At 44.6% G+C, this 27,147-nt stretch overlaps 1 protein-coding gene across 2 annotated transcripts in view; it reads left to right on the top strand.

The window, feature by feature from the left end:
- Nucleotides 1–14,837: 14,837 nt before the first annotated feature.
- acvr2ab (activin A receptor type 2Ab) overlaps nucleotides 14,838–27,147 on the top strand; it is a 36,004-nt gene continuing 23,694 nt past the window's right edge. For both annotated transcript variants that reach the window (XM_035636810.2, XM_035636802.2), the window contains exon 1: nucleotides 14,838–15,553. In XM_035636810.2, coding sequence (XP_035492703.1) covers nucleotides 15,499–15,553 — 55 coding nt within the window. In that variant the 5' untranslated portion in view covers nucleotides 14,838–15,498. The remainder of the gene's footprint in view (nucleotides 15,554–27,147) is intronic.

Below are 27,147 nucleotides of genomic sequence, written 5' to 3'. Positions count from 1 at the left end.
CAAAGTATGTCAAGTACATTGTAGATTATTTGTTCTAACTCCATTTTGCATATTTTCTTCAAGCTTCAAATCTTCTCTGTGGTGCGGACCACACATTATTTTTCATTGCCTTATCTTATTGTTTCCTAAAACGGGCTTTGCCGTCAAGCTACAAAAAAGGAGCTGAGCTCCTTTGAAATCTTGTATTTTGGAGATTTTCAGGTTTAAGTTTCTCGGCCAACAGCGGGAAAGCAACATCATGAAAAAATAGTGCTGATGCACAGCCAGGCTGTGTTCTGCAGAGGCTGGAGACACAACCGTATTAATAAAAGTGACCCCTGTGGTGCTGCAGATGTGTTCCTCATTAGTCTCTGCTCTGCTATAAAAAGCCAAAAATTGATTATCGCTGCGACAGCATCTAACTCTGTGGCCGGTGTTAGCACCGCTGAACGAAAAAAAAACAGTCTCCGGACAAGCTGGAGCAGAGGGCCGTGCATCGATTAGTTTCCCTTTAGGAAGCTTGTATTGGTGGATCTGCTCCCCCCCCCCCCCCCCCCCCCGTCATGGGCCAAAACGTTTTGTCCCTTTTGTCAGCGTAAATGCTTCAGTTACAGTCAGTTGAATTATGATATACAGACAATTTGGACCAGATTTTTATTTTTATAAATTTATAATGGTTTCTTTTGCCTTAATCAAGACAACCAGTCTAACTATCCTATAAATCCAAAGAAGTTATAAAAACTTAAATAAGTTCCACTGACTAACACCAAATGACTCCACACCACAAATATTCCCCATTATGTATTGGCTGAGCTCTCTATTGTTTTTTGTTTTTCCTTGGGAGATGTAATCCTTCAAAATCGAATGCATTATGTCTTTTACTAAAACAAGAGAATCTAGTCTCATTAAAAAAAATGTCTAACAAAGTGACTTCTATTTTCATTGAAAGCCAGCTTAATTAAAATATATATATATATATATATATATGTGTGTATTTATTTATTTATTTATTTTTGCAGTGTGCTCTGAATATACAGTAAGACACAACAGGGCAGCACAGCTGAGACTACCTTCGCCAGACAGCAAAAACAAAAGTTCAGTGTATGTGTGTGTATGTGTGTGTGTGTGTGCATGCGTACTGGGAATACATACACCTGTCTCGTGGGAGCAGCAGTCGCATCCTGTACACCAGCAGCTATATATATATATATATATATATATATATAAAATACACATCCTACTACAAGTGATACAACTTCATTTTGGTTGTTCCATTGTTGACAATATCATCCGGGAATGTACATTCAGGATAATATTTCTCAAATGCGTTTCACATATTTCCCCTATTTCATCATAGCGCCGTCCTTGAAGCATTCTTACTTTGTTTTACATCATGCTGCCCCCCCCCCCCCCCCCCCCACCCCCCCATTGCAAATTCCTCACAAACCTGCAGGTGAAAACATATTTTAAAACGGAACCTACCTTTTGCATAGCTCTGCATTTTTGCAGGCACCATCCATGACAAGCATTTCATTCAAACCTGTCAACCCACCCCCCCATCCCGAGGTCTGTTGGCCCCTGCTCGACAGTGGGTTCCCAACACCTTGTGCGAGTGATTGCTGGTGGCCTGTAGTCGGCAGCGGGAGGGTGTCTCATTTCAAAGGGCATGAGGAGAGAAAGATTTGTGGGAGCCTCAAAGCCCTGAAGGCAGACCGGTGCCTTTTATCATCTATCACAGTCAAAAGAATAAAAATGCCTCCTGCAGCTCGAGCCACCCTGTGCAGCGATTACTGCAGAGAAGTGGGTGGATGGACAGATGGACTGATGGATGGATGGTACCCTCTCCTCCCATCACAAAGACTGGAGGCAGAAAGGTGCCTTCTTTAAAAAGCTGCCAGCTATGAATTCAAACCTCTTCCAGGTCACGACATGGCACTTCTTCACTTTGACAACCACAACAACAATGTTGTCATTTGATTTCCAGTGCCCTTCATCGATGTAAAGCTAGCGGCCTCCTTCTTTTTAATTAACACATCATCTGTTTGTTGAAAACACAAACACTGTCACATTTACTGGGGTAAGGAGCGCTATTGAGAACTGTTGATCAGCATGTGTGCTGGCACCTGCCCTGGTGAAATGTGTCTCAGCCACACTGGAAGTTTTTTTACACACTGCGTGCGTGTGTGCGCGCGCGCGTGTGTGTGTGTGCTTCTATGCACTGAAATTTTGCCTGAAGAGAGCCTTTGGAGTGTCACACTTTGGATTTAACTGATCCAGATGAACAGCCTTTTTCTCATTTAGGTTACATTTACAGGAGATATATTTTAATGTCACTGACCGAGGTTTCTTGAAATTAGCGAATCAAGTAGTTCTGATGAGCAAAGAAAAATATATTTGTACCTCCAAGACAGTTTGACTACCACAAGCTGACATTTTTTGGCAGCTGCTCCTTTGCCAGAGAGTCACACATTCTGGACTCACTGTGAACCAAACAGGGCATTTAAAAGTTCATCGTTTGCTGATCATTTCTCTGGTTATGTAATTTGTTTCACACGTTGTTTCATGTTTTGAAAACCCAGAAAGCAAACATCTCAGAGAGTGCGTTATGCAAACACCGTACTTGTGTTTAACCACAAAACAGTTTTCAAAATGCTCTAGCCACAACGAATGGAGACTGTGCAGCACGATCAGACACAGAACATTTTACTGATGGTTCCGAATAAACATAGTTGGGACTTAACAAATACATAACCAAACATTTTCTCGTTGCATTAACAGAAAACATAAGTTATCCTCTTTGCTTTAAGGCTTCATTAAAACTCGCGAATAAGCCGCAGTGTTGCGCTGGGCAACATTACCTTCATTGCCATCTACATACACACTGTAGTATATTTCAACTCACATACACTGTGCTGCTGCCCCAAATACTCACTAGAGCACCTAATGTGGATTAATCTGCCGCACAAAATAGTCCCCAACATATGCGCTGCAGTACTTACTCTTGTCTGGGTTTGCTACAGTACAAAAAACTGCAGTGAGCAGTTACTGAACCTTTTTATTTGTATGAAACATTATATTTGTGACAATCTGTTGGGGGTTTTAGAATTCACATCCATGAAGGCTCCTACCGACAGCACCTGCCCCTTCAGGGCTCCAGCCTGCCTCACTCCAGCCAACGCACACCCTCAGGGCTGCCACGCTGTCTGTGGCAGAGACAGTGTGGTAGGCTGGAGCCCTGGAGCAGCAGAGAGCAGGTAAATGGAGTCTGAATACCGGACGGATTCGGGTGGGTCCCAGCAGGACGGAGAGGAAAAAAGGCTGGATGTGTTGGGCGGCAGGAGTAAGCAGGTCTGACAAGAGGTCTGCATGAATAAATCATTCGCTGTATCTGTATCCGTGACTTTATTTCAACTCATCAAACTAGAACCTAATTCTCTGCAGCCTCCTGACAAAAACACAACAAGGTTGAAAACATTAGGGTTGAAATGTGTCTCTGTGTTGAGATCATTGAAATAAATGAATTGATTAAGCAAGTGTCAAAAAAAAGAAAGAAACTCGCGGATGTATTGTGAGAACCGGATTACTTGAACTGAAGTGCGTTGTGTAATATAACCACATATGATTCATGTCGTAGCGTCAAAACTGCGTCAGCTCTCGGATCGCCGTCGTCTGCTTTATATTCTGCAGAACACAACCTTGAAGCAGGGGGGAGGGTGGTGGTGATGGAGCTGCAAGGAACTGAACAGCAAAGACCTACAAATGTATTTGTGGCTTTGCAACCTGACAAGGTTTTAACAATATATACATATATAGTTAAAACCAACATTTGTCAATTGGTATTGACGGTTTGAAAGCTATTCTTATCATTCCTGCAAAGAGGAATAAAATCCATCAAAGTCATCATTTCCAGGAAATTAATGGCAACTGTTATTGATGTAATTGCGCTATTACCTGCAAATATCTATTATGTTAATGGTGCTTCGTTTTAATGTCCTGTCTTTAGTGTTTTATTGATTGTGTGAGTCATCTTCTTTCGGCTTCAGAGGGCCGACATGCCAGTGAGAGGCTACTACAACTTCTACTACTGAAAATTTAGCATGGATGATGGAAGGAGTAAGAATAACAAGTCCTTTTAAAAACTGGTTTGATTGAAAAAAACTAAATCCTCAGTTGATGACCTCTTTGGGGAACAGTAACACACACACACACACGATAAAGTAGATAACGCACGCGGACACATTACTATCACTAATATTTTCAGGGGGTTTAAGTCCCCCCTGAAGCTTTCACACCTCCACACAAGATGGCCAGTCTCGTAGGAAGGACGAGGAGGGTGAAGAGGAGGAAGAGGAAGCTGCACATGTCTTCCTTTTTTCGATAGCGCCGAGGCGAGGAGCAGATGGTGCGAGAGATTGGAAACATCGTCTGGAGTCGTCCAACCCCGGGCTAATGGCAAGCTGTGCTGGCAGCGCTGTGTGAGCGTGTGAGGGGTTGGAATTGTCTTACTGTGCATAGCCGGCATGCTAAAGTTCATTACTGTACGCGAGTGTGTGTGTGTGTATGTGTGCGAGTTCAGAGTTATGTATGTGGTTGGCTTTTTTAAATTCCGCTACACTTTGGCGCGTGTGAAGCTCTCCAAAGTTTGTTGTGCGAGTGACACTAATCAGGAGATAAACAGGGATGTGAGACACAGTGTCGTGCTCAAAGCGTGTTCGAGCTCTGAAAGCATCAACGCCGCATGAATCATAATTTGCCAGATTCAACACGAGCATTGAAGGCGTCAGCATGTTAGACGGTAAACGAGCCATGGGAAGCCAACAAGAGTAAACGAGAGACAAACAGAGGTAGTTTATATGTCACTATTAAATTCTCCTGCTGGTCGCAAAGTTTGTCACGCTCATCCATTCATTCCTCCCCTCCCTGCTTCCGCCTCGCTTGTTTTTTGCTGAGGGAATGCAGTCTCAGCTGGGGCTTAGCAAACATGGAAACAGAGGCAAAAAAACCCCAAAGAAAGTGAGAAATCTTTGGAAGAACCACATTACATCAGAAGTAGCCCTTCCCCTTTTACTTACCAGACTTTCACATATCATGACGTGTCACAATGAAACTTCACTCATTCATACACGACAGATGTGGAATGAAAACAAACTTGTCACCTGTCACGTTTCACGGTGGAAGACGGATGATTCCGGATGCCACACTTTTACCTTCTCTCCTTTAGTTTGACAACGAGTGAAATGGTGATCTGGCCACATTTTTTCTCGACCTTGACCTTTTGAGCGATCAGCTCCAGAATGAATCATGTGGAGCTACATTCCCGAGTGATATTGTCGGGTTATGCTGTTGAGTTGTTGACTGTATGACCGTACGACCAATTGTGAAATGTTCCTGGCCGGACTTTTTTGTCGGCATTACCAAACTCTCAAGATGTTGATGGAAACCAGATGTTTATCAGATCACCAGAACATGCGTTAGACTGAGGACGAACTGAATGTAAACGGAAAATGATCTGTTCGGAGCTTCTGCTGAGATTGAAGGTCCCGTTGTAACTGCGCATTGAGCCTCTTCGCATCCTCGTTCCCCACAGCAAAATTCCCACCACGTTTTTTGTGAAAATCAAACTTCCAGTGTGTATGCCAGCATGTAGGGTGATAAATAGTAATCAGATCTTGAGATGGCACTCTAGGAAAATAGTTTGACACCTTTTGCAAAACGCTTTTGTGACGCCGTGGCTGCCGACGTTGTGAAAGGCCTGCAAGCGAGCGATGGTTCACTGGGGGTTCGACTTGCCCGACGTGTCCGTCAGGCCAAGTCGCTGCAGGAATTGAAAGCACCATGATCACCTATTCTCCAGTAAATGTAGTGGGATATTATACTGCTGCACAGCTGTAACAATGAAAATAATCCATTATGATCTTTCACCACAACAAAGTAGTTTGAGGTGGCTACATTTAGCAATAGAGTGTAAGCTTAGATAAAACAGATGTGAAATTGCATTGATACAACACATCCCTTGTGAGAATGTGCGGTTCTTTTCTGAATGAGCAGTTTTTTTCGAGCCACTAATGTCAAGATAAAGTGAACTGTCGACAGCTGTAAACTCAACACCTCATTCCCTTTTCGAAAGCATCTATGTGGACATAAAATCTGAACGCGGCGATACGTCCATTTGAGTATTGCAGCGTTTCAGAGAAAGAAAAAAAAACAGGACAATCATCAATATTTATGTTGGCCCGCCCTGCCTAGGGACGGAGGCCCATTCCTCCTTTAGCCGTCACTTCCAGAAGTAAACAGGTGGAAACCTTATTGTTATCTGTGGGTTGTCAGCTTTAAGCAAAGTGGAGAAGACGCAGTGGATCGTGAACGCCCATCACAGAGCCGACTCAGGACACTGAATAGCTGCGTTTTTTAGTTCTTCAAGGAACAAAGTGAATTCTCTCCACAAATAGAAACGTAGAATAACTTATCAATTAGCTATTTACTATAAATTATTACAGTACGAAACAGATAATAGTGATGTACAATCACAAGTCTTCATGCTGTAAGAAACACCAGCAATAATGAGCCGTTATTTTTTGTAAAACAGTGTTAAACAGAATATTTATGAGAGCACATTGTTCCATTTCCATCTAACTTTGCTGAAACGATAAGATCTTTCTGCATTTTCCAATAACAAAACCTTTAAGAGCCCCCGAACTTAAAAAAACACGGTGTTCTCAATAAAGAAAAGTGCAGGATGTGTTTTTAATTGAAGGCGACAAGTTTTGAGATAGCAGATTGTTTTCCCCCAAACCGCAACAACAATATGCACCAGTGGAAAATGTGGGAATAAATGAATCACTGCGGGGAAACCACATCAGAAACATTCCTGTACAGAGTGCATGGTTCATGTTGTTTTTTGTTTGTTTTTTGACACACAAAAATAAATCATGTAAGTAATAGAACACAACATGCCTTATGGATTCTCTGGGGTCCGTCCGTGTTTTCAGCGTGAAAACCTTGCTTTAGTTGTACAGTGTGTGGCCTGTTTCAGGAAATGCCAGGGCGGCTGCGAGATCCTGCAGAGATAAGCGGCACCAAAGGCACGGCTGGACTGAGACAAAATCCGCCACCCACCCACCCTCCATCCCTCCCTCTATCCCTCCCTTAAAGTCTTATGCGCAGACGGAAAAAAGCCAAGTGAGGAGTTTGGTTCCAAAACAAGATAAAGCTTCTTCTTTTTACTCATCGTTACAGTAACTCACATAGGATGTTAATGACTCATAAAACAAGACAAAGTGACTCCACCAGGTTCTCTGGAAACTAGGGTCACAAGAAAAATTTCCATTGACAAATGATCAAATGGTTACAAAAGCATACATATATATATATATATATATTTGTGCAACACAAGAGTAAGTTTTTGACCCTCTTTCTAGTAAATTACCACCTAATGTTCAAACGAAAGTTACTGAAATATTCTTTTTGAATTTCAAAACAACTTCTTTCTGCTGTGCGAGATGGATTTATGTGCTGAATTTGAAGCTGAGGCTGTTATCGTGTTCATCTCGTTGACCATCATGAGACCCTTTATGCCTCTTGGCATATGGCTTACTTCACTGACCTGCACATGACATACTGTAAATGCACAGTAGCCGCTCAGTAATCAGATCATGGGTAATGATAAAGACATTGACAGTAACTAAGGCTACGTTCAGCTACCTTCATTCTTAGCATGGAAACATCTCGAAAAAGAGGAGAAAGTTTCCTCCCGGATTGCACAAGAAACAAACAGCGTGGAGTCAAAGTCTGTCTCACTGTATGATTCACTACGTACCGCAGCAGGGACGGATATGTAAATGTGATCGCATATAGTGGCACAGGTGAGATGTATGTGCATGCAGAGGCCATGCTATCGCCCCATGTTTGACTCCCACATGCGAGCCCCAGTGTGGGGGTGGTGGAGCAGAAGCCATCTGCTGCTCGATGACGGGCGATGTTTTTATCGAGGGAGAGACGGAGCGAGCAGGAGACGGAGAGCAGAACACAGAGGGAGACAAAGGAAGAAGAAAGTGAGCGGTGGGGGGAAAAAAAGGAAAAAGACCAGGGATGAAAATAAATAAAATCTACAGACTCAGAGGTCCTGACCCATGTGGCTCTGATAGAAAAACACAGAATTGTTAGGCAACAAAGTTGACTCGGTCATGACTTTTGCCACAATGCAAACCAACGTCATCCGGCAACTCACTGCGCCACATTGGGTGCCAGTCGGCACATCTGTCCCTTAAAAATCACCATCATGTCGTTCATCACATGCAGCAGGTAAAGTCTCTGTGATGATTTTCCGCCGCCTGTAAACCCAGCAGGTCCTGACAACGTGTTGAATTCCAGGGCGCATTCAAACCATTGTGCTGCAAGAAATTTCTGCCTGTCTGTCTCTCTCTGGCGGAGCCTTGGACTTTGTCCATTCGTGAGCTCACAGGCTGGGCTTTAAAACCTGAGGCATTTGTCTCAGTTGCATGCCTGTGTTGTATTTGTTGCCATTTTTTTTTCTGTCACATGTAAAAGCACTATTACAGCCATTAAAAAGCCATTGAAAAGATTCTTTGCATATTAATTTCTTTTCCACTTTTTTTAATGGACTCGCACTCTATTGGCTCCTTTAAGTGAATATAAAGTTTAGGGGGTTTAAGTAGCTGGCACTCCTAATTCCCTTTTATGTTCTTTTTAAGAAAAAATTTCCACTTCACAAGGTAAAAAAGTTAAAATAAGGACAGAGAGGCGGAAAAAGACAAAAGAGCAAGAGATGTGAGGAGTGAGAGGAGGTCCTTGGCATGAGCCTTGTACAGCTGTTGAGTGCTGTCACTGGGTCCAGGAAAGTCAGAACTATTATCTATGACCACACAACACCCCCCCCCCTTCCCCCCCCCCCCCCCCCCCCCCCACACACACACACACACACACACACATACGCACACACACACACTGCAGGGATTAGGCCAGTGACAACACTTTGAATAGGTCTCCACACTGTCTGATACAAACAGGATCGCAGAAGTTCATCCCCCTCTTAGTCGTGTAAACTTGTTCACATGCGTTCCAGGCTGATGACCAACGTTACACAACTACACACACACACACACACACACACACACACACACACACACAGACTTTTCCACTGTTTACAATACCGCACGAATGACTGTATCAAACCAACAGTTTAGTGTGCGGGCTGCACAGCTGCCTTTCTAAATGCTGGCAACAACTGGTCTATAAAGGTTTTGGGGGGTGTCAAGTTACATTCCCCCAAATAGCGTGGTCTCATCGTGTGATTGCATAAGGAGCACGTCATGCTCGGAGCATGGGCGGCCTCAGCTCTGAACGCGGTGTTATTTTCAAAAACTAGCCTGGTCATGCCAGCGCGTATTCCTGACCCGCTTGCGTATTAAATTACGGCTGTCGGCGTCACGTCACCCGCCAGAACCCTCCGGAGAGAAAGGGGCACGTGTACGTCACATCTCAGGGGCAGGGGGCTCAGTTCAAACGGCGCTCAGCCTACTCGTGACCGAACCTCGACCCCAAACGCCAAACTCGAATGTTCTGCCTCAGGCCCTCAGATGGTTAGACGCTGCTTGGTGCCGAGAAATGACTGCGCATACCACTTCAAATCTCTACCAGTAGCTGTTACAGATAACAGCAGGGGATACGAAGTCAGCGATACCTGTCTCCGTGACATGAGCGCGAAGTGTCGTGACGCAATCGACGCGTAACTGTAGATGTCGCGTGTTTCTTTTCGGTGTATCCTCTTGACCTTGAAACCCCGAAATGCTTCGGCTTCATCTGCAACGCTTTTGGACAAATGTGGGGGGGGGGGGTTTCACCCCATGCAGCTATACGGCGACGAAAGGCTCATTTTTTAAAGTCGCTAATGCCCCCCCTTCTGCGGTTTGCCGCGTGGGGTTCGTGCAAGGACAAGGAAGGCAGCTGGGTGCCAGATGAGATCGGTAATTAGGCCGGTATCCACCGGGCTTTGGTTACAGGTGCAGATCTGCCTGCGGGGATGAACAAAGCTGTCAATGGGAAAGATCATTCATGCTGAAACAACTGAAAAGAGGGGGGGGGGGGGATTGGCCAGCTTCTGCTACAGAGAGCCAGAGAGAGTCGGGGCGAGATAAATCGCCCAGAGTGGCGTCACGACAAGCCGAGAGCAGGCATATAAATCTTTTTCCTTGGTCGCTTTAGGAGACAAAGAGGAGGCTTGGATTTGAGCAGGGAGGGAGGCCTCTGCACAGATACCTGCCGTGCTGCACAGCCGCTCAACTGCCTGCTGATAGTGTTGTTTTTAATCACAAGTGTGTGAGGGGCGCTCCGCTCTCAGTGGGAGGGGGGGGTGGCGATGCTGAAGCGACGGAGAATCCCTCCTCCGTGCCAACCGAGATAAATCTCAACGCAACAGCATACCAGGGCATTTTCAACAATGGCGTTCCACCAACTTTGTGTCAACGGGTTTTGAAAAAGGGTTAGCCTTTCCTTTCCTGTTTCCACATGTACAAAAACCAGGTCAGCAGGAGACATGTTTTTTTTACCAGTGCAGAGTTAATAGGCTAGACTTGCCTTGGTGCTGTCCACATACTTTTGTCCACATCTTCTCACTAGTCGATCGAGGAGTTTTTATTCATCCACCGATTGAAAATCTGAGTTCATACTTTAGAGTTAGTTTGAACTTTTTTATATATATCCTCAGCCAATGTTCTGCAGAAGTTATTTCATATGCATATGCATTTCCAAAAGCCTCTATGCTCGCAAACTGCACGTACAGTATCCCCTCGGGGGAAAAGGGACCCGCTCCAATTGGCGGCTTCAGCCCGATTTGAGGTTTGTATGGGAAACTCCATCCTTTCATCCATCATTCATGCATGCAGCTCAGAGCGTCCACCTGCCCGCGAAGTTGTCCCGCAGCGCCCATTGTCACTCGCACGCCTACACTTTACAAAACACACACAAATTTCAACACGTTCGCTCGCTGTTTTCTTTTTGACGTATTTACATCCTTTGTTTGCTGTGCAATGCACTCTGCCAGCAACCTGCTTTTTGTTAAAAGCACTCTGTCGATAAATTCGACTTCCCTTGACACTCAATACCGAGTCCATTAAGCCGCAGAGTCATGGTGCTGCTGCTGCCCGCGCGGGCGCACGCAAGAAGGGGGCCACTGGTTCCAGTAAGGTATATCTGCTGGGCTCTCATTAGCAAGCATCGTACGTAATTCTGGCACGCGTAATGCCATTAGAGGGGATTTGGCATCTGATAGTTGAGTAATGGGATTAGCTGCGCAGTAAATCTCCAGGACCGGGACTGAAGGTCTTCCCCACTCAAAAGGAAGACAGACACACGACCCGACCTGCCTTCTCCACATGAAATGAATGCAAATCATCCTTTACCAAAGTGCGTGTTCCTTTTATTTTGTATGCACTTAATGTCTTCATGGAGAAGTGATCTGCATTTTTGCATCATTGCAGGACTTCCTGTTATGAATGTCCGTTTGACCTTTTAACCACTGCTGCTGTAATCCTGATAAAGTTGTTCATATTTTACATTTCCTTTCCACCCGTGCTAGTGGCAATGACTGGTGAGGGCAGCGTCACTCTGTTGGTTGGTCCAGATTGAAATATCTCAACAAGAGTTGCATGGATTGCCATAAAATTCCATGCAGAACCCATGGCTCTTCCTCTCGCATCTACATCATGTTGACATTTGTGGTATGTCATCAAGTATTGGATTGATCGCCATGAAACTTGGTGCAGGCGTTCGTGTATAGTTTTTGTCAAGATGGAACATCTTATTTCTATGTAATTCGACTTCATATTTTCCCCTATGTGTGCCACACACAAACCCGCCGTACAAAGAAGCTCTAAAAACAACAACACGTGAACACACATACACACACACACAACAGAAAACTGTCCCCTGCAACATCATCGCCGTCGATTTAAAGAACGACCTTTGAATGAATATCAAATTGTCAAAAAGAAGTGGGACTAATTACGGTGTGATTACAATACAGTGTAGAGGTTATTGATATTAGTATAATAGTATTCATATTATTTCCTTTTTCTTTTTTTTAAGATTCTGTGGTTCCATTTAATGATACATGTATCGCATGTGTCTCTAACGTCTCAGCACCATGTGAAGAGTGTTTACATGTTGGCCTTCGCTTTTGAATGCTCACCGCCCAGTTTTATTTTCCAAATAAATCATAGAGGTCCACTGAATAACTTCTGTTAAGCTCAAGGTTTCCTTGTATCATGATATCTGACAAAGGAGATCTTTGACATACGATTGTTGATGCTGTTGTGTTTCTGTAAAAACCCTTAGTTACATTTCTTATTGATTATTTTAACTCTAAAATAAAAAAAAAGAGTTTATTGTTGTATTCCAAAAAAAACTAAAACCCTTCACTGATTAATACCATGATGCTACTCTGCATTCGTTTACCGGTACGAATCCTGCAGGCGAAGTTTATAAGGTGATCATGCAGCTATTTTTAAAGCCAGAGTTCGTGCAGGGTTCACCCTAAATTACTGCAATTGAATTAGCTAATGTTTGTGACGCAAGACAAAGGAATCTAAAATGAAGTATAATCTAATCATGCAGTGATTTGGTGACCACAACTGGGCTCACAGTGTCCTGATAAAACCAGTATTTTTGAGGCATGGTTCCAATATGTATTTTTTTTTCCAGCGAGTAATCTGTGGAATGATCAAACATCCCATGCTTTTCCCAAACAGAGCCCCAGCTGCACTTGATCTTCCCGGAGTAGAGTTCGTTTGTGATGGGGAATAACATGCACAGGAACTGACCTCCTCTCCTGACCTGCCTAGTGTTCATGCCTCGGATCTTTGGCCATCATGCCATGCACAGGACCTGTGTGTGTGTGTGTGTGTGTGCGTGTGTGTGTGTGTGTGTGTGTGTGTCTGTTTTTTTGCTAAACAGATGAAAGCCAACGCTCCAATATAGAACAGGTGACTCAGCTTCCAGCTTGGCAGAAAAATCCCCCGGGACCTATGACCTCCTAACTATTTAGCAGCGCTTATTGTTGGAGATCTGCTCCAGGCTATTAGAGAGATTAGTGTCACGCAGATTTTGGGGATGGGCCAAGCCTATATCTGTACTTCGTGGCATTCTCAGCATTTATTGCTGAACACTCAACCCATGTCGAAATATGATATGTGACATAGTAGCACATGCCACAGCATGGGGCTATATGTAGGGGGCAATATGTGTCAACCCACATGGACCGTTGGGCCATATGTTACGAGCATGCTATTGATGTAAAATGTTTATGCTTGAAACCTCTTGAAACATCACTACAATTGGTTTTGGATGCTTTCTTTATATATATTTACAGTTTCTCTTTTCGTTTGCTGCCTATTTTTTTTGTCATAAACGTATACATATGCACAATAATGCAAGACACAAATAAGCAGATTGTCCCCTGCAATGGGCTCTTATATGCGAATACATATGAAAACAGTATATGGTTGTTGTTGTTGTTGTTGTTGTTGTTTTATGGTTACTTATTATAATGAAATAGCCGAAACTCGCCGCCCCTCTTTTCTTGCACTGGGACACGCCGGGTTACAAAACCAGCACTCGTCCTCAACAAAAACAATCCCTAGCTCGTAAAGCATTTTCGTCAAGTTGGCGAGAGTGAGCCAGGCGGGTAAAGGAAGTTACATAATTTTGCCTCCAAATGGAAAGCAGACCAAAACTCATTAATTAACAATTGATTTGCACGGACCCTGTTCAATAAATCAACAAATAAACTATACAAACTTTCCATGTACACAACTGGAAATACCACACACAACAAATTCAAATAATATTGTTTGTCTAATTAACGCAAAAACAGGGCTAACTGGCTTGTTAAATGACAAATTAAAATAATATTCCTTGTTTGTTTGCCAGGATAATTTGCCAGGTTTGTCTCAGGTCAAAATTTGCTACCAGAACCTTGTTATAGACTAATAAATAACTGCAATGTAAACTGAAAATCACAGAGGTCATGAAACCAGATTTCAAAACAGGACCCGAACTGGAGCTGGACCTGGACATTTATGAGCTCTTTTTTATTAAAATTCAATTTACTGCTAGCTGTTCAAATATAAGTTTTTTTTTGTGTGTGTCTATGTGATTCATGTAACTCAACTGATTATCATTGGGGTTTAGACGGTTGGTCATAAAAAGCAAGGCATTTAAAGAGGTTACCTTGGTCTGTGGGGGGATTACAAGAGGCATATCTCTCTATAACTTCTTTTTTTTCTGTCAAAACAATGATGGATTGTTTTTAAAAGTGGACAGAACTATTACACATGCTTTGGTACTGTCTATATATTCAGCCTTTATGGGAGAAAGTGATGACAGGGATACTGGCCGATAAAATATTTTGGTAATTCATAGGAGAGGAAATTGGAGAGTCAAATGCTAGAGTTTTTTTTGTTTTATTTATGCAAGACAAACGATTGTATTGTATTGCGCCTGGGCCCGTGGTCCACTTGAACATTTTATTTTGAAACGAGTCACCGGAAGCTTCACACGGGAGTTTGACAGGCTTGACGCGGGTCAGTGACGCCATCTTGAAACAGTCCCGAGCAGAGGATGCGAGCAGGAGACGGACTCGTTTACAGCGGCTCGTCCTGAACTCGACAGGTCCATGAGCCACACGGATTAGCGGCAGCTTGAGCGGTTGCTGCGAACGTTCGGTTTGTTCTTCTCCCACTCGTCCGTTCCGACCGAGGAAGGCTGCGTGGCCCACTTCGGGGAGAGCCAGCACGTTCGGAGAGGGAGCTGTTTCCCAGCCGGAGCAGGACGCGGGCGGGCGGGCGGGGGGTGGGGGGGGGGGCAGCAGCCGGAGTGTCGGGACGAAACTTACAGACTTCCACACGGAATATAACCGCGGCGATACGCGTCTCGATCGTGCTGTTTTCACCTCGGGAGGGTGGCGATGCTCCTCTCGGCGCCGCGCTGACCCGGGGCTGCACGCGACGGAGCTCACCGAGGAGAAGTTCGATCGGCGAGCAGGGTGCGCTCGATTTCCAGTCCGATGGGTGTCAGCGCCGTCTGCCCGAGGCTCGGCTCGGCTCGCCGCTCCGAGAAGAACCGATTAAAGGACCAATAGGCACCGGCGAGCGCGTCCGTCCGTCCACGACGATGCTGCAGACCTGGCGCGCACATGACAGCCCCGGCGTGAACGCCCACCAGTCGCCCTCCGCCGTGTGAAAACCTGGAAATACCCGCGGCCGCCCTCCCCACCCCCCCTCGTTGTGGGACCACTGAGGCTGTGCATCACCTGGGATACTCTGGACCCTCCAACATAAAAATGTCCCTCTTTTCTGCGGAGTCGATGCTCCGACATTCAATCTAGACTCTAGTCATTTAAAAAAATATATTTTTAAAGATTTCTTTTATTTTTGAGTTTTGTGTGTTTTTTTTTCTTTTCTTTTTCATTCTCTTTCTTGTCAGTGGATCCGATTCGGATGGAAAATGGGAGACGCCACCAAACTGGCCTTCGCCGTTTTCCTCATCTCCTGCTCTTCAGGTGGGTGTGGAGGGGGAGTGTCTGTCAGCTGGGGGGAATGAAGTGCGTCTGCAGAGTGCAATGCATCTGTTGTTGTTGTTGTTTGTGGGGGGGGGGGGGGGGGGGGGGTGCAGTGCAGTGCAATGCAACCCTAGTGCAAAGGGTGGAACAACCCCCCCCTTCATCCTCCATGTGTTTGTGTGCATGTTGCAGATGCCTCAAGTGGCCCTTGAGGCAGCTCCTGGTGAGATACACCGGAAAACACATATTCAAAATTCAACGAGCAGGTTGTCTGTTGTATGTCTAATATTTGATAGAAGCACATTGTTTATTAGCCTATGGAGTGTAAATAAACAGTGGTTTGTATTTACATCAATGGCTCATTGATTAAAAAAAAGAGAAGACGTTGGGTCCAAAAAAAAAAGGGGGTCTTGGGAAGTTTGCACCATCCTTTGTGGGGTTTGTTATTTTATCATCGAAATCATCACTTCAATCTCCCGGCAAAGCAACTGTTCAGCGTGCGAGTCGGTTGTGTACATGCGGTCCACGCTCTCTCTCCCTCTTTCTCCCAAGGGTGGCTGCATCATGAACGTCGGTGGGGTCGGCGAGGAGATGATGATGATGATGATGATGATAAGGAGACCTGGGGTTAACGCAGCGAGCGTATTGGTTACACGGATCGTGTGGGTGGACTCTGAGCGTAATCCTGTGTGATTGGCAGTGAGCTGCTCATCGTACTGGTTTATGACATTGATTGGCATTTTCAACCTGCTTTCTTCCTGCCAGTGCATATTTACAATGCATATTTGTGATCTAAAACACCAGGGTAACAAAAAAAAAGAGCCTGTGATGTTAAAAGAGTCAGTTTTGCGGTTTAATTACAAGTTTTTTTTCCCCCTAGATCATAGGGTCCATGTTCCAGTGGATCACTGAACGTCTTCCACCTCTCTAGAGAGTGTGGCCTCACATAATAACCACATATTTTACACATTTGAGTTACAGGCAGTTTGTCAAGTTTGGGTCATCTGAGTTCAAATGCCATCGGGGAAACTGACACTGAATGTGTCACGATATCAGGTGTCTTCGTCGTCGTGACATCGCCTTTGTTGTTCTTCATCGTGGCATGACAGAAAGGTGACAGAAATTCAACCGGTGCACCTTTGTAAAAAATTGCGCGACGCCCCCTGCTTGTGTACGTTCTCCTGCTCCGGGCTTGTGTTCGAAAAAAACGTCCACTGTGCTGAACGGGACAGTTACACTTTACGTCCAAGGAACACAAGCGCGTGTAGCGTTGCAGCGTGGCCCCGGGATCATTCGTTTAAAAAAAGGCGACCTCTGCCTTAGATCCAATGTGAGCTCCAACTGCCAATGGGTAAATATTTACTGTGCTGCCCTATGGCACACTCGGATCCTGTCAGATGTACTGCGAGTACGAGCTGGAGCCCGAGAGAAACTTGCGTGCATCAAACAATATCCCAAAACGATCAATCATGTCCGAACCCTAACACTGGCAGTTATGCGTTCTTACAGCAAGCGATAGCTCTTGTATTTCTATTTCTATATGGTTGCAAAATCACACAAGCACTTGACTCTATAAGCTGCTTTGGGAAAATGCACCGAAGGCCCGCGCATTTTCCTGAAATTCTCCGGAGGGGGCCGACAACAAGACAAGTGTCCTGTTTGCCTGTTAATGCATCTCAGGTCCTACTGTAGGTCATTTTCATGAAAAAATATTTAGTTCCCTCCCCCGCTTCCACCACTGACACTGATAGATTGATAAGTGAAGTCTCGTGCTCTGCTTTCCCCCCCGTTTTGTACACTGCAGCAGTTTCACACAGGCATTGATCCTCTTGCACGCCAGTGTAAGGTTGCATCAATATGGCGAGGATGAAGCGACTCTGGCCTTTTATTTTTTTATTTTTTAATCCTCGGCAGCACAGCAGATCTGATGCTGCAGATCTGATGCTGCAGTTTCAGCTGTGCTACACGTCAGACCCCTAATTGGTTAATTCATCTGCCACCGCATTAAAGCTTCCGTGTCACCAAGCTACATGCTAGATCTCGTGTAGCTGCGAGCGTCTTGTTTTGCTGGTGACCACAACCTCTGACCTTCCTGTAGAGGATTTAAAGAGGCTATTTGCAGAGATTGTGTTGCTTTTATCACTGGGACACATAATGATGGACCTCTGGCTTCGGGAAGGCCCCTCACCTCAAATACATAAAATATCTTTCTGATTTTAAAATGTGCAAGATTGTGAAAGATTAATCTTATAACAAAGGTACAAAAACAGAGAACATATTTTAGTCGAGTAATCATTTGAGACCAATTCAGTCCGGAATAGTTTTTTCACACAAGCTGGAAATGTAACCTTTGGCTTCCCTTGGCAAGTGACGCACCGCCGCAGGCGTGGTTAATCATTAGTTCATGTGTGAAGTATGTTTATTCTTTTATATATTGTTAAAAATAAGAACCCACATAATGAAAAACGATGAAATTCAATTATTGAAATCTGAAATGTAAGTAAAGTACTTGAATTAATTGAATTAATGTTCACTCACTACACACTTTTCAAAGAAAATTCAAATCAACTCCAAAGTGTACAATCTCATATATCTCATATGTTCTTTTGCATTATGCATTGGACTCTGAAAGCACCATTGTATTTGTCAAGGCCAGATGTAGCCTCAATTTCCCATTGGGCCCAACCAGCCGCTTCCTTCAACGGGGGCCGTGCATCATCCTGTGCTTGAACATCTTTTTAAAAACAAAACAAAGTGGTGCACCAATTTGTGCTCATGGATGTGAAATGGCTTCCGAAGACGACACATTGCACAAGTCCAGCCGGGTAAATTATGACCTTCCACCAGTCGGAGCAACTAGTTACATTTAGAGCACAGCCAGGTGGTTTGTGCTTTGTACACACCCGCCGGCGACAAAAAATGACTTGTGTGCAGATGTTGGCGAACAATAAGGAACGGTTGCAATATGAAGAAATAGTAGTACTTAGCCAATGATAATCCCCCCCCCAAAAAAGGACTTTAGACCATCCCATCGATCATGCGATGAGCCAACGCTGTCTCCTGCAAAAGGAAATCATGGTGAACTGGTACATTTTGCAGTGACACTTAGTTTCCCATTACTTTTCTCAAGACAGATGGTGATCAAAATAAATGTCAGTAGACTTTCAGGCGACCATGAGAAAGTTCATTACTTAGCATACAGCTTGTTTACATGTTGACTAAGTTTCTCAGGTTATTGAATTTACATAATACACATATAAATCCAGTGTTTTGTCACGCGTAGAAAGGCATGCCAGGTAACCTTTTAAGAATTGGACAGGTTTGGAAAAAGTCCCGGGACTTCTTAAAACCCACTCGCCACATGAATGACTATCTAAACTTTCACTACAATTAAGAATCATCAAAACACCGTTATTGCTATTGAGGGGATTTTCTTCAGCAGTGGCGATTCATTTCAACTTGCTCCCGGTATCACTGGGCTGCGTATCGCCACACGAGCCAATACACTGGGAGGGGGAGTTAAGTAATTAGAGGAAATCATTTGAAAGCCACTTATGTGTTACTTCTTTGAGGCTGACATCATCTGATGCAGCAAATCTCAGATGCCGCAAGCAGGTCAGAGCAAATGCAAAAGGATTGTTTGCACACGCTTGCAAGGCTCCCGAGTCTTTTTATAACGGCAGCGTAGAAGCAGTGAAGGGACTAAAATACCATACATATTTAATTCAGCTTTCACCTCCTCAGAAGAAGCTGAAGAAAAACGGAGGAAGAGACAGACTGTCCCCGGGCCGAAATCCCGATTGACACTGTAGTTGTTGTTGTAGATCACATGATAATCAAGCGATAATTTTTGATTATGATTCTGTCTTTTCATCTGCGATTGTCTTTTTGTTTGTTAGTAAGCAGGATTATGCCGAAAATACTCGACTGATTGACATCTTGTGGAGGGGAGGGGCATGACCCTATGAAAAAAATAGGTGGATCCAGAATTATCTTTGATTTCACATTCGTAAATATCCCTAACCCCTTAAATCGAGGTATGTGCTTTCAAAGCGCCTTTCTAGTCACTTATTTTGAGTGTTTTTTTTTTTTTTAAATTGTGGATCCAATGAGCTGAATTATGCTTTAAGATTATATATCTTATGTCCTTTTGTTGAAGTAAATATCAGGTTATGATGCACTTTGGCTTTACTTGATTGCGTAGTCGTAGGAGGCAGGTAGCTCAACGCGTCCTTCCTCGAACCAACAGGTCACGTGTTTGACACTACAGGTGCCCGTCCTGTCCAGGCATCCTGAAGCAAAACCCTTTTGCTCATCTCGTTGGACGTCGTACAGCCAAGGGCATCAGCCGAAAGCCTAAAATGTAAATGCAGATCTGTGCTGACCTCTAAAATGGGAAGTCAATGAATTGCCCCTGTAACCATTACCGACTCAAATTAAACAAATGACAGGGAAGATAGTGACTTAAGTCTTGAAAACAAGCTTTCACCTTTAGTCTAGAGGCTGTATTTTTTTTTTCTTCATTTAGCTATTTGGGGATTTAGAGTCTCAAAATGTAAGTATCTTTTCATAAAAGCGGAAACTACTCATACAAACAGGACTGTTTTATCTGAGTCTAGGCCTCTTGATGTGTCGGTACCCCAGAGAGCAGTCCAGAATGGTCCTTTACTGTAATTAATGCATCCTGCAGATGTTGCTTTATGTGCTTGGGAGAGTTTCAGTCTAGACAGGCTGGCTGCTCAGACGGAGAGGCCCTGCTTTGATCCTTGATTAAAAAACTGCGAGCTGTACATTCATCATGCTCTTGTTTCAGGCTCCCTCTCGAGGGTCCTCGCCTGCCTCACGCTCCCTCCTTCTCCTTCTCCTTCTCCTCCTCTCCGTCTTCGTCCGACACTCGCCAAGATTCCTCGCTGTCGTGAAGGTCGCCCTGACCTCTCATCGGCAAAACCACGAAAGGGTAACGGTGTCTCGGGGAACTTTGGCGGGGGGCCAGGTTCAACGCCGTTCGCCTGTGATGAGCGTTGCTGCCTAATAAACCTTTTTGGATGCTGCGAGCACCCGGCGCACCAAAAAAAATATTTGAGATCTGTTGTGATCTGAACCAGCCGGCAGATCACAACAGAAATGTCTGTGCCGAAGACCAGTCTGTCCACACTCGGGGATTTGTTTAGTGCTGCGACTATTAATGTTTGACAAGTTTCTCTGTCCAACCGGTATTGACGGGAAAGGGAGTTTTGAAATCTCAGCTGTTCCCGGTAATCACTGAGTCATCATCGCGGGGTATTGATAGACAAAACTTGTAAACCCCGCAGAAACGTTATGGTTACTCTCCTCATCAGCAGAGTTTTAATTCTTAGCTCACTGCACCTGTAACATAATCGCTATTAAAAATACACGACTGTTGGTGCTTTATTTTGGCTGCGGTGCCTTGTGACCTGTGTGTCATTAGTTTACACTAAATATAAAGATGAGCCGGGGGTCGACGAGGTCGGCAGATAGCTGCATGGATGACGGGGGGGGGGGGGTGGGTTATTGACTCCCAGCATTTATTGGTTTGTGAACATAACGAAGCGGCAGAGACCATGTCCCGAGACATGTGAGATGACTCAGAGAGGGGCGGTGCCTTAGTTCCACACATCAGCCTGTGATTTAGTGCGGGCTAACCTTGACACCAGGGTGTATTTCTGAAAAAGGGATCGGCCTTGATTTGTTTTTTTCTTTTCTTTTCAGGGCCAATATAAATTATTAGTAATCAAGGAGACAAGATAACAGTGTTTCTTTTATTTTTCAATCCTGTTATTTAATGTCCAGCTGCCGTAGTTTCCTCCTTTTTGTGGCATTCTCTTCTGAATATCTAATCCGATTATCACCCACGGCTGACGAGTGGTCGACCCCTCACGTCTAGTCCTGTATGACTTTCGCTCCTCTTTTTGGTTCATATGCAAGCAAAGCTGCAGAAGGTGAACACGACATCGTATTTTGATTCTCTCGACAGGAATGGTATTTTTGCAATATGAATTCAAAGAGCGCATTACGGCGTCTGCATCACCTTGAGATGTATACGTGAAGCACATCAGAAGTGGATTATAGAAAATATCTCTCGCTGAACTGAACTGGGCTCTCCAAGGGCCAATCTCCTCATAAATAATGCCCGTGTCTTCCTCTGCCTATGTTTCCCCCCCCCCCCTCCCCCCTCCATTTCTTCGCTCATTGATTGCTTGTTGTATAAAAATGAATTGCAATGCCTGCGCTGCAGGCTTTGTGATATTGCTATATCACTGCAAATTCAATATACAGTTCAGCTTTAAGCCCAAGTGGCACTTAACACACCCTTCAAATAAATCCAAACTATTCGAGCACATTGGGGAGGGGTTGCAGATCCTTCTGCGAGAGATAACGAGTCATGTTAAATTGCTTGTCTTGTAAAGAATGCTTGGTATGTGATGGCCGACGCGGCCCATTACACACGAGGGACACAGGGGCAACGCCGGTATGTGCTCCTTGTGCACACGGCGTGCAGTCGGCAGCGATTCGGGGGCGAGAGAACCCCGAGTGCTCTCCTGACCTGTCCGGCAAGCCGGCCCCATCAGTGCTAACCGAGGCAGAGACCAATGGCCGTTTGTCGTTTGGGCATACCAGCGAGGATTAAAGGGATTGGATTCAGTTGCTGAGTGTGGTGGTTTTTTAATGGTCCCCTGACCCCCTCAGCTGTGGAAATACTGCAGCCTTTGTGACCAGCTCACCCGGCCAACCTGACCACCCCTGCCATGTCACGACACCGTCCAATTGAGCACCGGCGTAGCGCTCCTGCTGCGAGACCTGGGCTGCTCTGTAAAATGACCGCCTACTGTAGATTAGTGTGCAGACCGGACTCTTACCCCTCTATTCATTCACCTGTATCTATTTTTTTTCCCAGCATCTTTTCTGGAATCCTTTTTTTTTATGATTATTACCATCAAACAAGCACTGATTTAAGGCTGAGTGCTTAATAAACTTTGTGCAGTGCGACTTGGGAATCCATTGCCAGACTCTTAAAATAGTGCACGGTATACGCTCAGGTATTAACCCCGCCGCGGGCCAGTGCTCTCGAACGCTGCCTCTGGTGCCTCAAGCCTGTGATAGTCAAACAGCTATAAATGGTGTAAAAAAAAAAAAACATCTTTATCCAAGGCGGCCAAGAGCTGCCCTAAAGGCAAGTGGTGGGTTGCATTTCTAACCAACAGTGCCCTCGTTTACGCGCTAGGAGAGAAGGGTTGGATGGTGGTAGTAAAGAAAAGGAGATTTGGGATTGGGTGAGCTACAGCTACATTTATTTCATCAAAATGATTTCGATTTCTTTGTAAACATGATCTTCCATGCCTGAGCAAATCAACAATCATGCGCCGGATTTATGAACAGTATTTCTTTGCTTCCAGCGGTGTGTTTCATTACTTTAGTCCCCCAACGGTGTTATCTGTTAAAAAAGTCATGTTGTTAAAACATATTTTATGTTTTTCGTACTCCGAGACATAAACTGTACATAACGAATAAAGAGCCTTTTAAAGAAAGTCTGAAATTGAACCTGATATGTTCAGGGCTGTAGCCCAATCCAGGCCTTGCATCTTGCAAAACTAGGTTCAGGTTGCCTGAACCTAGTTTGACCTCGAAACCACATTTAATCTTTCTCCCTCCTTCCTTCCACATCTTTTTGATACACGCCCAGTTTCTCTGCTACGGAGATTTACTGCAGATTATATTATGAATGTATGATGGGAGACTTTTTTGTGTGAAGTTGTTACCATTGCAGGTTTTTATTTTATTTTGTATGCTGCAAGGTGTTTAAGCTACTGGGAAAAGTTTCCCACTAAATGTATGTTGTTATTCACACATTCGAAAGCTGTATTTAGTTGTGTCTTGAGTTAGTGATGTGTGTGTGTGGGGGGGGGTGTCAAATTGCATTAGTTGCAACAACAAGCAGTGCTGGGAAGCCAAGGGGCCGGCTCTGCAGACGACATTTTGACCCCTGGCCCCAGCCTAACTTATGTATTCGACAATATTTCAAAAAATAATCGCTCGCGCTTGTTTTTCCCACATATTCCCACACAATGCGGTGCCCCTGAAGCGCCCATACATCACTTAGAATCTATTTCATGTCTGCCCGGACGCAAATGATAAGTTGATCCTTAGAACAAATTCCATCATAAGGAACAATCCCCACTCCTGGCAGGCGCACAAAAAAAAGCCTTGATAAATGAGTTGTTTACCTTCTTTGGGGCACGCAGTGTCGAGTGCTGGCCTGGCCCGCCAAAAATGCCACTTCATTATGAGGCAACAGAGTGCAGCACAGCCGGCCCCTTTGACCGGCCACAGAGAGGAAACTGGATATTAGTCCCTGTGTTGCTCAGCAGTTGTCTTGAGTCTGAAATGTCACATTTTGATGCGGCAATTGGCTGATGACAAATTCACCTGTTCTGCGGTTCCTCCTTGTTTAAATTTTCTTAAATTCGATTATGCGTCTTTGGCGCAAAGCACTTCCGGCCATGGTGTTAAGGAACTGCACGGTGCAGAGGTCACCTGGCAGTGAAACCAGAAACTGAAGGCTTTTCTTCTCATGTGACGGAACGAAGGCAGAAAAAGGCCAATTGCCAAGCTTTTCCTCATCACAATGTCGGAGGAATCGTTGCAGTGTTAAGACAACTGGTGATGGACACGAGCCAGGTATGCATGTATTTATATAAAGATGGCTCCTTTGGCAGATGACGTCTCTCTCCTTACGGATAGTGTTGCTGTTAAGAACTTAGAGGAACTAAACTATTCCCGCCTTCCGGCCCCACAAGCTCAAGGACTCCTAAATTAATCAGACACTTTATCGGTTTCAAAGGGCCGGCTTTATTTTTGCAGGAGAACGAACAAAACCCCCAGGCGCTGGCTGGCCACCTGCCAAAGTGGCTCTGTCGAAATTTCTCCCAACGTTTGGCAGGTGGTTGGTGGTCATTTCCCACCCAGCATGTACCTCAGTGGCCTGGCTCCGGATCAGACCAGAACCATCTCTGCCGCGTGGCTCCTACCTTGTAACTTGCACTTGGCTAATAAAGAGACATGTGCCCATACACAGGACCTAATGTAATTCCACCTTGTGATTTTTGTTTCCTCTTCAGAAGTTTGGCTTGCATTGTAACTAGAAGTGGTCATCGAGAGAGAGAGAGAGAGAGAGAGAGAGAGAGAGAGAGCGTGTCGTCTGAGTGAGAAAGTGGATTTGAGGTATTACTCGGCTCTGCCTGCTTACTGTCTCATAAGAAGAAATGTTTAGAGAAGAAATTGCTTCAGAAAAATTGCTTCCATCTGAGAAATGCATTGGGTCAAAGAAATAATGGAGAAAAAAAACCCAATAACTCATTGCCGTGTCCATCTGTTTGCAGAAAAGATCTTGTTTTCTAAAACCCAAACATTGCATCTCGAGACTTTGAAACAACCTTTAAGAAGAAAAGTTTTTGGTTCTTTCAGAGACATCCATAATGTAATGAATATATATTCAAACCGGCATATGTGGCTGCATTTAATAATTTTGCAGGCTTCAGGTACTAAGGCCCCTTTCAGACAGACATTACAACTGTCTACAACAACAACAAAAAAACACAGCCTTTTCATTCACTTGAACAAAAATGCAGGGTTCTACAGATAAATCTTTGAAATGTCGAAATGGATAAAGAATAGAATGACAGTTGCTGTGTTGTAAAATCATCTCACACATTTCTGTTAATAGCCTATAAACTTTCAAACTAGTTGAAATTATTTTTTCAATATAATCCTTGCCAATACTTTTCAAGGTTTACCACTGGCAGTTTGGCCTCATTCAAATATTTGAAGTGAGATTTTGTTTCATTCAAAAACCCAAATACAAAATGAAGCTATGAAAGGGTTATTTGAACAAAGCTGACAGGTTCTGCTGGTGTAGCTCACTTCATTACTGTGATTTAGTTTTCATGCCATTGCTGCGAATTTAGTCAAAGCGCATTGTGATTGGACATTTTAAGCTTTGTTGAGCTTCTGAATCATTTTTTTGTGGATTTGTTTACCTTTTGAAGCTTTCCAGTGAACTCGTGCCAGCAGCGAGCGGGCAGTGTGTCGGCCTTCAGGTCGATCACAGTCTGCGTCTCTCAGAACAAAAGGGAGAGGCATCTGCCCTCCGCGTCGTCCTGCCCTCGCTGTCGGGGGGCCTCCACTGTAACTCTCAGTTTTTTGAATCGCCTCTGTCTAACGTGACCCACTGGCCACGGGACAAAAAGATGGAATTTTCAGTGCCTGTAGATAACCAGCAGCCTCCTCCGGTTGCAGCGTTTCTGCCAAGTTCACCAAATTTTCCATCTTCTTATTACACAGTCTTGAGCGTGTTTGCGATGCTACTTGTTCCTAAAAAATTCCCGTCTAATTAGCCTTATCTGATCATTTTGCGGCCTCAGGAATATCTTGCACAGCTTAGAGCGGTGTTGTGCGGTAATTTAGGTGCTTTTCTGATATTCAATATGGTATTAGAAATTTTCCAACGGTGCACAAGTCCTAAATGTTGGTATTGTGACGACACTAGTTTACCTCTTGTGGGTTTGGTGCTGTTAATCACAGCGGTTGAGAGCTTCGGCTAAATGTACAATTGTAAATGTCAGAGCGAGACACCGGGCGGAGAGAGGGGTGAGGTGGGGTGAGAAGCAGTTTTTCAGAAAAAGCCCCAGCGGACCGTAGAAGTGGGTCGGGTGTGTAGACGTTTTGCAGAATTGGAAGGCATTGTTTAAATATCTGCAGCTGGAAGTAGGTCACGGTTAACCTTGATACATCTTGTGTATGACTGTGAGAGAGAAAGGAGCTCCTGTGAAACACTGGGGTCGTTTCTTTTCACAGAGGAAAGAAAACATGCATTCTGTTGTGTGCCGCAGTGATTTGGCTGATTGGACTCCATAAGAGGTTTTAGACAGATATTTATTTTGCTCATTCACCGTTTATTTTCCCTCCTTTCTTTTTGTTGCTTTGCTGTTTCTCTTTAATTTCACAAGTTTTCATGCTTTTTCTTTTCTCTGATTTTCCTGTACTGTCTATTGAATTAAATGTACGTTACTCGTGTCTTAACCAAGAAAGCAACCTTGCATTTACACCTCGCCCATTCAGTCCTTCGATGGCGGCTCTCCTTTCAGGCATTTCTCTCTCCGACCAGCCTTATTACAGCAAACAAAGTGCGTCTGTGCCACTCGTGTTTGACATTTCCATGCGTCAAACGTCATCGGAGACAAAGAGGCTCCGCTCCTTATTGCCTGGATGTGTGCTTGTGGGTGGAAGCCCTTTTGTACGTCCTTGCACAATTGCCCGTGTAGGCACTGAACTCGATGACATTATCCGCTTTAGTGAGCTCCAGAGCTGCGGCGCAGTCGGAAGATTGATTTCTCTGCTTTATATCCTTCATATCCGCCATACGGCCCGGCCGCGCTCGCCCACCTTTGGCATACGACACTATAGGCGGCCGGCCTGCGCTGTCACCTCATTTCAGAGAGGTGATTGATTCCGGGCGCTTAACGGCTGTATTTACAACGGAGCTCTGTATTTGCAGTTCACATGGCTCGCAGCTCTTT

This window comes from Scophthalmus maximus, chromosome 1 (genome assembly GCF_022379125.1).
Source record: "Scophthalmus maximus strain ysfricsl-2021 chromosome 1, ASM2237912v1, whole genome shotgun sequence".
In the NCBI taxonomy this organism is placed as follows: Eukaryota; Metazoa; Chordata; class Actinopteri; order Pleuronectiformes; family Scophthalmidae; genus Scophthalmus; species Scophthalmus maximus.
Note: the sequence above shows the minus strand (reverse complement) of the source record. Positions and strands in the feature narration are given on the sequence as shown.